The sequence below is a fragment of the Nestor notabilis genome, unplaced genomic scaffold (assembly GCF_000696875.1).
Source record: "Nestor notabilis isolate BGI_N333 unplaced genomic scaffold, ASM69687v1 scaffold9660, whole genome shotgun sequence".
Lineage (NCBI taxonomy): Eukaryota > Metazoa > Chordata > Aves > Psittaciformes > Psittacidae > Nestor > Nestor notabilis.
Window position 1 is genome coordinate 72,105 of NW_009909678.1, and position 13,290 is coordinate 85,394.

Genomic DNA, 13,290 nt, shown 5'->3' on the forward strand with positions numbered 1-13,290 from the left:
CCCTCCACAAGATGTTACTCCAGGGACTGCTCATCTGCTTTCCTCCAAAGAAGTGTGGACAGGTGAAGCATGGTAATGAATTGAAAAAAGGGCTTGGGGATCTATAAATGATCCATACTTATTGAAATATTAATTAGATGTATTCATAGCACCACTTTTGCAGTCAGAGATCCACACCTAGCACAGATTACCTGGGTGTGAGGTTTGCATGCAAGAGCATGGCAAAATTTGGACTGAACCGAGCTAATTTAACAGAGATCCCGAAAGTCTGTGGATTACAGTCAGGAGAATTTGTACAAGCGCTATGTGCCACTTGCTGACTTGAAACTGCAATCTCACCAAATGCTCACTCCCATGCGAAGTTACATAAGTGAGTTTGATGAGGAAACTTCAGTTTGCTAACTAAGAGCTTTTGATGTTTAGTTCCTGGAATGTCCTCCTAGAGGGATTTGGAGGGTGGGAGAGAAGAAGGTGTGTTCAGGAAGCATCAGATGAAAGCAAGGGCTCTTCACCCCAACAAATTTTCTCCCTTTCTAAGAAAATCCCCACATCAATTATATTTCCCATTTCATGTGAGAGAAAACTGGTAATGTCCTGTAGCTTTTGTGCAATAAAGGTCATTTCAGGTATTGTTCACTTTCAGCCTCCAGTCTTAGAATCTGAATATTCTTCAGTTTTCCAGACTCTTAGATTCTTATTGCCCCACATATGAAACTCTACTGGACATATGGTTACCAATTATCCATCCAGATAAAACAGTTGTGAAGCGTAGCTGTGTAGGTGTACATTTAGGTGCACAGGCTAGTTCTTAAACCTAACATAAACCTTTAACTGATGTTGTGTTTGGATCTGTTATTTTTCATTTCTTCCTGGAAGGCTTTTCTCCATGAAGTAGGGGAATCCTCTGAGTCTAGTCCTCATTACTAGAGCAATGTACTACTTGCTAGCCCATGTTTGGCTCCCCACAAAATAAAGGAATGTGCTTAAGCTGCCATCCATGTACATCTTGGCATGTTAACCCGACTTTCACCCTCTTGACTGGACTCATGCTGATGCATTTCTGGGCTAGTGAAAGTTTGTGCCATGTGACTCAAAACCTTGGATGTCACAACATGCCTTGAAAGCTAACTATCATGCCACAAATAGCTGCCCATGCAAAATTTGCAGATATGTTCTGAGACGGCATGAAAGTTTTTGCCAATAGAAACCTAAAGCCAAGCTGAATGAAATTCTTCATGAACAGTTTCAGTTCTATCTGGTATTAATATGTTAAGCCAACAGGCAAGTAGTTTGATTTAGGAACTAAGAATATGGAATATCATTAAAAAGAGAAAATTCCAATTCTGAATGTCTTGGCAGCAGTGAGCATACCCACTCAATATCAAATGGCTTTTGTTATTGAGTGGGGATAACAAGCTGAATGGCTCTATAAAGTAGATTGTCCAGTAAAAGAAGAGTTATTTAGGAAAGAGATTGGTTTTATGAATACAAAAATATTCAGAATCCGCATTTGTCATGTTTAGGTTTCAAAAATGAAAAGAATGTCGATTTAGGTTTTATATAAGGAAGAATTTTTTTGTGATTAGGGTGGTGAGACACTGGCACAGGTTGTCCAGAGAAGCTGTGGCTGCCCCATCCCTGGCAGTGTTCAAGGCCAGGTTGGATGGCGCTTTGAGCAACCTGCTCTAGCGGAAGGTGTCCCTGCCCATGGCAGGTCTTTAAGGTTCCTTCCAACCCAAACCATTCCATGTGTCTATGACTTACGTCTTATTTTTTGTTTCTTTCTCCCTCTGTTGGCCTGTGGCTGTCTGTTTCTTACTGTTAGAGGAGCAGTGTATTCAGCCAGCTCTTTTACTTACTTTATTGCTACACCTGACACAAAGCTCTGCTCATGGGAGCCCAAGTGCTAACCTGGAGCACAGCACCTGAACTCATGTTTTTACTTGGTTATCCTACTGACCAACATGACCAGAAAGCAGATTGTTTGGCTTCCAGCGTCCAAGGCTGGCTTTGAAATTCAATGTGATCCAGACACTTTACTGGCAGCAGAAGGAAAGCCAGAGTTATTTCACCTAATTTTGAGTCCTATTCAGTAATTTTCCATCTATATTTCCAGTGTCATCAATAACCAGTACACCTGAAAGTAAGCAAGTGAAGTGATTCAGAGCTTTTGGAAGTCACTACCACTTTTTAGATTCTTAACATGAATTTTCAAGATTTCACTGGATCTGCTCAAAAAACAGAATCACTTTGTCCAGCTCTACAACCACAATACAGGTCAATGAAAAGTGGTCTTGAAACTCACATTTCTCACCCAACACCAATATTTTAGTGAAAAGTATCATTGAAAAATCAGAAGCCAAGAGATTTTTCCCACCTGTCATGAAGGCTTTTGTAAAATACCCAATTGTGGTGAAGGACAGCAGCCTCCTTTTTAAGACCGATAAGCAAGGATCTGAGCAAGCCAATTCATTTCACATAACTCAGTAACGCCTGGTATCACATTGCAGCAGGTCTGGGAGGCTTTTTGTCAGGGGAGGATTTGAACTTAGGGCTTAGAGATGAATACTCCACATTCCAGTAGCAGCTTCCTGAACCTGCCTTTCACTGGCTGCTAAACACTGCTCTCTGGCTTTAAGACTCTAAGACCTCTCCCTACTCCCAAAATTTAACATGTCCAGGTGCTGGCTGTGTTTTGGTTTTCAGCCTGGCTCCCCCTGACATTTGTAGGATTTGGTTTTGTGCAGCCTGGACTCACCTTGAGTAAGCAGTATAAATCAGCCCTATCCTTTAGACAAACAGGAGGGGCAGTTTTCCACTGAACAGTTCAGATAGTGTTGTGCAAGGTGGGCTAGGATCCCTGCACCCTGATGAAACTCATACCATTTTTGCCTTTGATGAGAAAACTTACTCCTATTTATTTTGGTCTGGAGGCAGAAGTCTAAATTAACCCTCTCTGTGCTGAGGGTTTGCCTTGAACTTCCCATAAATTTGAGGCAGCGTGAATTGAAAAAGGATTAAAAAAGCTGGTAGCTTCAGATTCATTTCAGGTTTTAAACTTTTTTTTTTCTTTTTTTTTTTTCTGTGAGAGAATCAGCTCCTTGTCTGCTCTCTTAGAAAATATTGGTGACTTCTTCGGTGCAGATTTTTTTTTTTTAAATATTCTATAGCTGTTTCCAATCTCAAAAATTCCTCTGTGAAAAATTAGAAGCATTCATAGTGAGTATTCCTGACAACTGATCTTTAATCAGGTTTTCCCTCAACAGCTGATGATAAACTTTGTACAACATATAAATTTTTCAGAAGTTGAAAATCTAGGCCAGACTTGCTTCTCAGATGATGTAATGCTAAGCGTTCAGGTGAATGATTATATTACCTTTAATGTTTGCCTTTTGACAATTTTTTTCTTCCAGATGTGACTTAATGACAAGATGCTGGGCCCAAGAACCTCACAACAGACCTACTTTCTCTTATATTCAAGACAAACTGCAAGAGGTAAGACACTCTCCACTGTCCTTCATCCACTACCTCAAAGACAAAGAGGCAGCAACTGGAGTCGTCAACCAGGCTTTTGAAGGTGAGTCTGGGCCAGCCGTCCCCATAACCTTTTTCCCATGAACAAAGTGGGATTCAGCCGTTCTTTTCATTGCATTTGTCACTGCCTCAAATTCTCTGCTTACAAAATGGGAACAGCAAAGATTTACCTCCTAATGAACTTGTAAGGGTTCATCAGGTGCTGTTAGGTATGATGCATTAGGTAAAACATATATGAGACTACCAAGCAAAAAGACCCCTATGAGGTTGCAACTAGCCTGCCTCACAGAGACATCCAGGTTGCATTTACATTTTTGATACTTCATGACTCTGTTCTGCTAAAGTGAATGCTTAAGTTCCCTGTACAGCCAGGAGAGCTTTAGAAGGCTTCTAGATGGAAATCTGTTCCAATTTCAAAGGTATCTACTCCCTCTCCATCAGCTAAACATGGCAGTTAAGCACTTACTTTAGGAGTACTCATTCAGTAGTTGCCTGAAAGTGAGGCATAAATCAGGTGCCTAAGCAAGGCAGCCTTTATTCTAGCCTGAACTATGATAGCTCTAGCCTGGAGACGCATCATGCCTGTGCTCTGCACACTGAGAATGAATGAAATTAGGTGATGTTAGGGAAGATATACTTAAGACATGGGACACAACAAATCCCAATTATATGAGAACATTAAGGCTGTGAAGACAGGAATTAAAAAAAAAAAAAAGATGATAAATTTGAAGTTGTCTGTGCAACTGTGATTTAGATTATCTAAATTATCTGGGCCAGAACAAGAAGCTTTTCACATCTTGCAGTAATTCCTGACTGGCTAAATCTTGAAAACAAGTAATGTCTTAGTAAACAATGTGGTCTAAAAATCTGCAAAAAGGAAGTTTTTATCAGTTGAAATACTTCACTTTTATTTCACATGATGTGGGGTTTTTTTTGTTTGGTTGGTTCTTTCTATAGTTTTCAAATAAAAAATATTTCCCATTAAAAGAATTACTTTCCATTCCAAAACACCCAAAACCTAGTCATTTTAAAAATATTTAAAGGTTTTGTTTTGGTTTGGTTAGTTTTTTGGTTTTGTTTGTTTATTTTCTTTACAAAATGTTGTTGAACTAGGAACTTACCCAGCTCCATAAACCATTTTGCTACATCAATATTTTGTGATTTCCTAAAAACTTCCTGATCCATTCCAGGAATGATGCAGTACTCAACTACACAACTATGTAGTAATTTTTCTACAGGATTCTACATATATTAAGTTAACTGGCATTGTCCAATGCTCAGTTAATTATAGTCTATTTGATATTTTGCTAATCTTTATAATTTGCTTTACAAATCTTTATCATATAGCTTTACAAGTGACTGTTTAATCCCATCGTGATTTCTCTGTGTCAGATCCAGTCTATGCATGACATGTTTATATGTTATTACAAGACTAAAGACTTTATAAAGACATGGTGGAACCAAAGTAAGCCAGTGTCGTGGTTTAAGCCCAGCCGGCAACTTGGAACCACGCAGCCGCTCGCTCACTCCCCCCCTCTTCCTTCCTCCCCCCGCTCCCGGAGGGATGGGGAGGCGATCAAAGGAATGTAACTCCCACGGGTTGAGATAACAGCTCTCCAGTAACTAAGGTATAATACAAACCACTACTGCTACCAATAATAATGATAAGAGGAATAACAAGGGAAAAGGACACAACCGCTCACCACCCGCCGACCGATACCCAGCCCGACCCGAGCAGCGATCTGGGCCTTCCGGGTAACTCTCCCCAGTTTATATACTGGGCATGACGTGCTGTGGTATGGAATACCCCTTTGGCCAGTTTGGGTCAGGTGTCCTGCCTCTGCTTCCTCCTGGCTTCCCCTCCTCCCTGGCAGAGCATGAGACTGAGAAAGTCCTTGGTCAGAGTAAACATTACTTAGCAACAACTAAAAACATCGGTGTTATCAGCATTGTTCCCAGGCTGAAAGTCAAAACCACAGCACTGCACCAGCTACTAAGAAGGAGAAAAAATGACTGCTGTAGCTGAACCCAGGACAGCCAGCACTGATGAACTGTAATTTCATACGCTTTTTTTTAACAGCTGATTTTGCAACCCTATTCTATAATGAAAAGCTTTGGGTCTTTGCATGTACTGTAATTTCCTAGTTTCTTTAAGCACACCTTTGCTCTGAAGAGTGTAGTTCAGGAAAGAGATACTTAATCTGGCAGAAACCTAAGCCTGGCATTAGCTCAGGAAAAGAGTACAGCCAGTTAATTAGGCACTGTGCCTGAGCTAATAGGGCTTACATTTTGGATGGACTTTATCTCACCTAAAAGCAGCTGTCTAGAAGCTAGGAATCTCATCTAAAATACTCTCCTAGATATCTTTGTAGTCAGGACCAGAAACAGACATCTGCAGAGTCAATACTCCTATGTTTTAGGCATGTATATAGCATGAAAGAGGCCACCTTTTGCCTTTCTCTCCACTGATGATGGCTGGAGTCTAGGTGACTTGTGATATTTGACTTGGATACAGCATCTCGGGCTAGATGTTTAATTTTCAGATGGCTACAGGAGCATAACATCCACTGGACACAGGGCTGTACTGATTTGGTTGCTTTGATCTACCCCTGAGCTAATGCGGTTTCCTAACTTAGACATCTTTGCTCTGTGTTCCCTAACTCCACAGGCAACAGAAGCATGAAAATTGAGCTAAGAAACTCTTGTGGCATTCCATCAATAGCTGTTAAAATCTTTAGCAGGAGTGAAACTTTTAAATATGAGCCTATCCTGCTACTTGCAGTTGGGGGAAGAGGCTGGAATATAGGTTGTCATCATTTTAGTGGAGCAGGCCTGGCACAGATGTAACATTCAAGAATATTTAGCTCCAGTGCAAGTCTCTGCTTAGCATGTGCCAGCTAAACATGATCTTTCCCCTGCTGTTAACTTCCTTAATGCGAGCAAATCATTACTGATTTGGTTGATATGAGAAATATGTATTCTTAACATAAAAAACATTATTTTGCCAAAACTTGAGGTTCTGCCACATGGCAGAGGTCACAGAGAAAAAGCCATTGCTTTATTTGTTTACCAGGGACAAAAGTAGCATTCTTAGAAATGGCCAAGTTATTGAAAAGGAAAACATGGATTGAGGTTTCCATGAGACGTTTCAGTTGGAATGGTGAATAGTTGAAAAAACAGTTTACTACAGAAAATGTGGTTGTATAATGGACTTTTAAGGCAGTCTTAATAATACTGGTACTCCATAATGTATGTTTTATTCAGGGAATCTGTTGGCAGTGGTCACTTTTAAAATCAGATTCTGTTAAGCCTGTTTATAATAGCCTAATTGGAAAATCCATCCCACTGTAGTAAGCAGGGCAATTCAATACAGGCAGAGCTTTGGCAATAGCTCTCAGACCCAGCCTGTTACGCTCAACACACTCTCTCCTTGAGCCTTACCCTTTTCCTCACCAGCTGCCCTGTTCCTTCTTGTGCCTTTCCCCCATTCTTCTCTTTCCATAGACTTTGACCAGCTGTTGTTGCCACAGATTCACTGCTGGATCTTCACTGGGATGGGAAGACAAAGCAACTTTTCATGCCTCCATTCAATGTTTTCATGCTTCAGTTCACGAAACCCCTCCTTAAATTCTCCTCAGGCTCATTTGGTGATTTTCACACAGGGAATGCCCATCAGACAACAGTATAGCTTGAATTTTATTCATCTACCTATAATCCTTTCATTTAAATGCATTTTAAAAGGCTAAACACTTGATAAACTCTTTACATATCTCTAGTGCACATGCTTACTTCTCCATGTATTCATAGTTCTCCTGTAAGTTATGTCTCTCTTTCCCCAAGTACAGTCTTTATAAGCCTGTTAAAATGTCATGCTGCATATCTGACTGAAGGCCTAGAGTTCTGGTGATGTCTTAATGTTGCTGGATTATCTGATCAGGAACACATGCATGTCAGTTTTCTGTAGCTCTCCAGCTACTTACTAGTTAGTGAGTTTATAAATTTGCATTCATTTTTATCTGGGACTAAGTGAAGTACTTCTTGGGTTTGTAGTAGTAGTAGAAGGATGACAGCCAAAACAAGTGATCCAAAAGACTGTTCCATGATGGATTGTCCTGGACAACATTTTCCAAAACTGTTATGCGGTCATTGGCCTTTGTGTGTAATGAAACTCCTGTCATAAGCCTCCTGCCAAAAAATGCTTGCTCTCACCAGGAGACTTGGTTCCAAAAGAAAGAGCCAAATGTCATGCAAAGTGAAACGACAAGCCTTAAAATAACTATGATACTCAGCCCTACATGGATTCATACATCTTCCAGATTTTGTTGAGCCTTACCTACTTGTAGGTAGCCACGCTTTTAGCTGGTCTTTACATGCTGTTGGTGTTATTTCATAGGTGGGAGAGCAGGAAAACCTTAGATTTTTCTCAATAACATTTATGCAGGTGCAGTATGACACAGAGATTGTAAGTGTGGGTGAACTAATACAGACAGTATGTTAGTGGTCTGGACAGCATGCTAATAGGATGGTGTGGGGATGGCAAAAGGCACACCAGATTTGTTACTGCAAGAGTTAGCCTTCTAAAGGAGGCATCAAGTGGCGATAAATGTGCCTGAGCAATACCATCAGCTCCTGACACTGCTGCTTCAGAAAGGAGGGAAGCAGACTCAGGACCAGGACCAGGTCTACCAGGTTAGAGTTTTTCCTTCTTGCTTTTACAGCCTTTCCCAGGACATTGGTTATGGCATTAAGTAGCATTAACAACATTTTTTTGCATGAGTGAAGCACTATCCATCTGGAGGATTGAGACACCAGTGGGTTTTGAATCCAGTGGGAATTAATGGAGCAGAGGCCCCATCATCAGAGTCCCCATTCATTTCTGAAAGACAGGCTGGTTTTCCGCCAGTTTCAAGAAGTGCAAATGAAATGTAATGAATCAGCGAGCTAACAGGATTGCCCCACATTGCTGTAAAAATAACCATCTATTTTCAGACATAACTTTTTACATTTGCACATACAACACAGCACTATATTTTTTCAGGTCCCAAGCATGTCTCTTTACAGATGGAAGCACCTGTTTGTTTTGGCAAACATCTTTGCCGACATCAGACAACTGGGCATTAAGCAGCTGGAGCAGCTCCTTGCCTCTATGACCCAGGAGGACTATTCTTATCAGGGCTGCTCCCCACAATTCCTTCTGGACCTACAAGGAAAAAAATGTCTAATTGCTCAGAAGCTATGTCGGAGCACCACGCTCTTACTGCTAGAAGTGGTTCCTCTGGTGAGAGGAGATGCAGGGCAGTTGGAGGAAATGCAGGGTAAAAGACTAAAGAGTAGAAGGAAACATATTTAGCCTCAAAACCATCATTTTTAAATCCCTGAGATGGAGAAGGTCCCTGAAAAATGTGGGAAGCTAAAACAGAATTTTGTAATGTTTCCTTCCCCCCCCCCCGCCCCCTTCTTTCCAAAGCCAGTCACTCAGTATATTTACTTTTTTTGACACTTAAGGTACTTGCTAAAAATATCTCTTGGTTTTTTTAAGTCTCTGTGCAAAACTTTGCATTGAGGGGATTTAACATTAAAGTCTGTCACCAGCGATTTCACCATTAATTATATGTCTGCACTCTGATGGCTGAGTAGTACTGGTTTGCTGTTCCCTGTGTAAAAGTCATCAGTTTACTTTCCTAAAACCAGCTGCCTTTTAAAAACTATTCTGCACAATTCTCTGAACTTAAAGTAATCACTTGGACAAACGGAAGCTCCTCTAAAGCAGATGTGTTGATAAGAGACATTTTTAAGACCTTGTATCTAGTCTCTTTTGTATTTTTCTGAAATTCAGTAATCCTCTTCCCCACTTAGCTTAGTGAGTGCCTGACCCAAAGCCAGCAGAGGTCAGAGAAAAGGTTTCTTCCAAAACAGTGAGTGGTTACAACACTACAGGAAAAGGGGAACTTGGTGGTGTGATCATTTCTTATTTATCCCCTAGACAAATGCTATTTGATTCCAGAAAGTGCACATAAACCACGTGATACTGTAAAGAAAGTCATGCTAACACTTTTCTTGGACTGAGGGAAAAAAAATCAGATGATATGATGTTATAAGAGCTGACATTTGCGTGTCATGGGTGTATAGATATAAACAACTAAAACTTTAACACTGAGTTTATGCTGGCTGTCTAGGCTTTTTGACAGTCACCAGGAAGTTGTAGTTGTAGTTCAGGGAATGTTCTTGTGTAAAGTTAAGCACGTGAAATAAACATCTCCACAAAGCTACTCTTCCTCCTTTCTCTCTCCACTGACTGTAAAAAAGGCAGCCTGGGCAAGGAACTTAAACTGGACATGTAAGATTTGGGTGGTTAAAACTTAGTAAAATGAATCCTGCTTTGTGACCCAGAGAAGGGGGCTGCTTGCAATAAATTGCATTGCAGCAAATGTGGAACTGGCCTTCTTTGGGCTCTTATATTACAAGCAATAAGAAACAAGATAATAAATAGATTTATATCTCTATTTCCCAAGACAGTTTCTTGCATACAGAGGTTTCGGTCCACAGGTCTCTCAAAAATCTATTGAAATAAAAAGACAGATAGTCAGTCAATGCTTCAAGCAGTTTAGTGCAGTAGAAATGCTGGATGAACACAATTCTCACTTTTACTACCTTTAGTGCCTAGCAGAATAGCAAAGCTCGGTGACTCACCCTCAAACCATTCAAGATCATATGCTTCATTAAACAGGAAACACAGATATATCTCCACTGATATATAATACAGAGTGCAGTATTAAAACGGATATATATTTGTTCTATTTATATTCTTACTGGCAAAGTGCAGAAACTGAAACACAGCACCTCCAGCTCCAGGTGGCCAGCAGGTATCAGGAAAATACTCCCTAGACAGGAACTCTGTCCTTGAGCTAATCAAGACAGCTGAGGTGGAGAAGTCAGGGTTCAATAGCCACCTTTTTCACCCTTAACAAAGATGTGTCATCAAGCATTTCTTTTGAATGTGTTCACTGTGGGATACATCTTTCATCCATGCCAGTTGTCAGCCAGTCTCTTGTTTACTACCATGTACATTGTGTGACAGAGACAAAGGGCACATAATGTATGAGGAAAACAAGAAGATATTAATAGGAAAAGCAAATGTGGTTGCACTTGTAAATACCTTACAATATTGAAGGTGCTGAGCATCACATAGGGTTAGGTTACCCAGAATTAGTAATGTCCCAGGCTGGGTCCTTAGCTGGTGTAAATCAGTAGCATCCCACTGGTTTCTATGGAGCTTTGTTAATTTGTGCTAGCTGAGGATCTAGCCCTGAAATAGCTGTAATAGAAGATTAGCATCTCTAGATCAGTTTGTTCAGTCTCTACCAATCAGCTTTTCTACTGACATATTTTTTCTTCTTATACGTTGTCACCTTCTGAACTTAAACACCAAAAAAACCATCTGCTTATGAAGACATTACAAAAATTTGCACCCTCCCAGGCAGGACTTCAAAACATGTTGTGAGCCCACATGGTCTACTGAGCAGGCAAGGAAAGACACTCTGTGACTGGAGGCAGGATGCATGGCTCATCTCGGCACCTCGGCTGCCCCGCGGCAGGAAGCAGCCGACTGAGATGCTGAGACTGGGAAGGGGGAAGCAGAGATTTTATCAAGTTAGGACCACTCTCCTCAGAGGAGACTAAGCAAACAAACTCCATCCCTCATTAATATGGGTCAAGTGATTATAGTTTCTTGTGTCAATTAATGCAGGGCTCTCAGGAGCAAGCTTCTGCCTACCCCTGGAGAGATGCGTCATAATTCATTTACCTGCAGTTTGGTTCAGATGTTGTGTTTAAAGCATACCACTACTAGGAAAATTGTCCAGCAGGGTCGAAGCTACATGCAGTTAGGACCTGACACAGGTGTCTATGCACGTACAGTGCTGAGCTTTGAACGTGCCTTTTTAGTTGTTGGAAACAGTCTACCTGAGGGAGCGCAGAGCTTAGTGGGAATCTCCTTCTCAGCAGAATACTTAGCCTGTACAAAGCTCTGGACTGCCAGAGCTAGCTTGCTTCATGCCCTGAGGTATGTTTAAAAAGAATGCGGGTAACTCTACACTATGCAGCAGTCCATAGTGTAGACAACCACTCAGGATTTAGGTGCTTGGAGTTGACTCCCCAGCACGACTTCAGATTCCATGAAGGTGTTCCTTGGATGTCTCCTCTTGGGGTGTTTTGCTAGCTCAGCCAGGCTTTGCTTGTGAAACCTGAGGGGATCACATCACATGCATTTACTCACGTATAACACAGCATGACTATACATCAATCAACTAATTTTAGCAATGTTAAAACTGAAGAAAAAAGAATGATATCTCATGAATATACTGACCTGCCTCCACACTCCAGCTTCTCTCTATCTGCCTTCAAATTCTTAACATTTTTTGAAAGGTACTTCCACAGGTTATTCAGAATACTGTGCCATGGCTTATAGTTCACAAGGTGTTGGTGATGTTTCTGGGGGAATTTCACAACGTATAATGATTTTTTTCATCAGTTGCTCATTTTCAGTATCTCCTGTCTCCCTCAGTCATAAAACTAAAAAAGCAAAAATCATTTGCTTGCTTTGCTAACTTACATGAGAGGCAAGCATTGTACTAAATAACTTGACTTCTATGCATAGATTTTTTTTTGGCTTGTATGGCAGAATGGCGCTAAGCTTTCATAGGTGCCAGACAGTGCGCTAAGAGAAGACACAACAGTGAAAGAAAGGGCACTTGTAGTCAAAAATCTCATTGTGAAAGTAGTAAATTTCACCTATATTGTGTCATAGGAGAAAACTCATCAACGTGATATTCTTGTTTGTTATATTCTCCATCTTTTGATAGGACAAGAATATTCTGCAAAAAGTCTTTCTTGCTTATTTTGTTCACAAAGTAAAACCAAGGCAAGGTTTGATTTTTTTAAGCTCTTTTTCTCTCTAATGAGAAACGCAGTGGTGTATAGGCTGAAAAAGGATTATAATATTTTATAAATTTTGTAGTTCTTCAGACCTGTTGGGGAAAGAATTAGTAATGTATCTATATATCTGGTAAAAATATCTCAGTGACCTCATACTCACATTTGTGTAAACATCACCTCATCAGTTCCTGATACTTATACAGGAAACAAATCTGAATGCTCCTCTAGTGTTCTATACTTAGGCAGGTCAGCCGGCATATGTCTGGTCTGTAAATACCCAGTTTTACTTGGGTCCTTATTTTAAGGTTTCTCTCTTAAGAGTTTGCTGCAAACATGCCCTCAGCATTTACCAGTGAGCCTTTTCCAAAGCAATTTGTCCCTGAGAGTTCCCATTAAAAGCTTTATTAAACAAAAACTAAATACAAAGAAGAGCTGTACTGGTTGGTAAAGATTTAGTCAGGATTGAATTACTAAATATTGCCATAATAGTCCTGAAGTGACAAAGTGAGTATCAAATGATTTTTCATAGCTGTCAGTCACTATGGTATGTGACCACAGTTTGTTCCATGTCCCAATCTCCATCTTGCTAACAGGTTTCTAAAATCAAAATTCTCCTTCAACTTTTCCAGATAATCTTTCCTAATGGACTGTAGCATGCAGAACAGAATTCTGACTTTATAGCTTGGGGAGGCATGTGATTATAGTGACATAATAAATTGTATGTTGCCTGGTGCAACAGTGCAAAGCTTGTGATTGTTTTGAACAGATAATCCTGAATGTCACATGTTTAATTTTTCAGTTGTGAAATAAAATAAGGAAAGA

The 13,290-nt window shown here is 40.4% G+C and overlaps 1 protein-coding gene across 1 annotated transcript in view; it reads left to right on the top strand.

The window, feature by feature from the left end:
- ROS1 (ROS proto-oncogene 1 , receptor tyrosine kinase) overlaps positions 1 to 13,290 on the top strand; it is a 70,038-nt gene that overhangs the window by 55,950 nt on the left and 798 nt on the right. Inside the window, exon 43 of the mRNA XM_010017518.1 lies at positions 3,414 to 3,577. Coding sequence (XP_010015820.1) covers positions 3,414 to 3,577 — 164 coding nt within the window. The remainder of the gene's footprint in view (positions 1 to 3,413; positions 3,578 to 13,290) is intronic.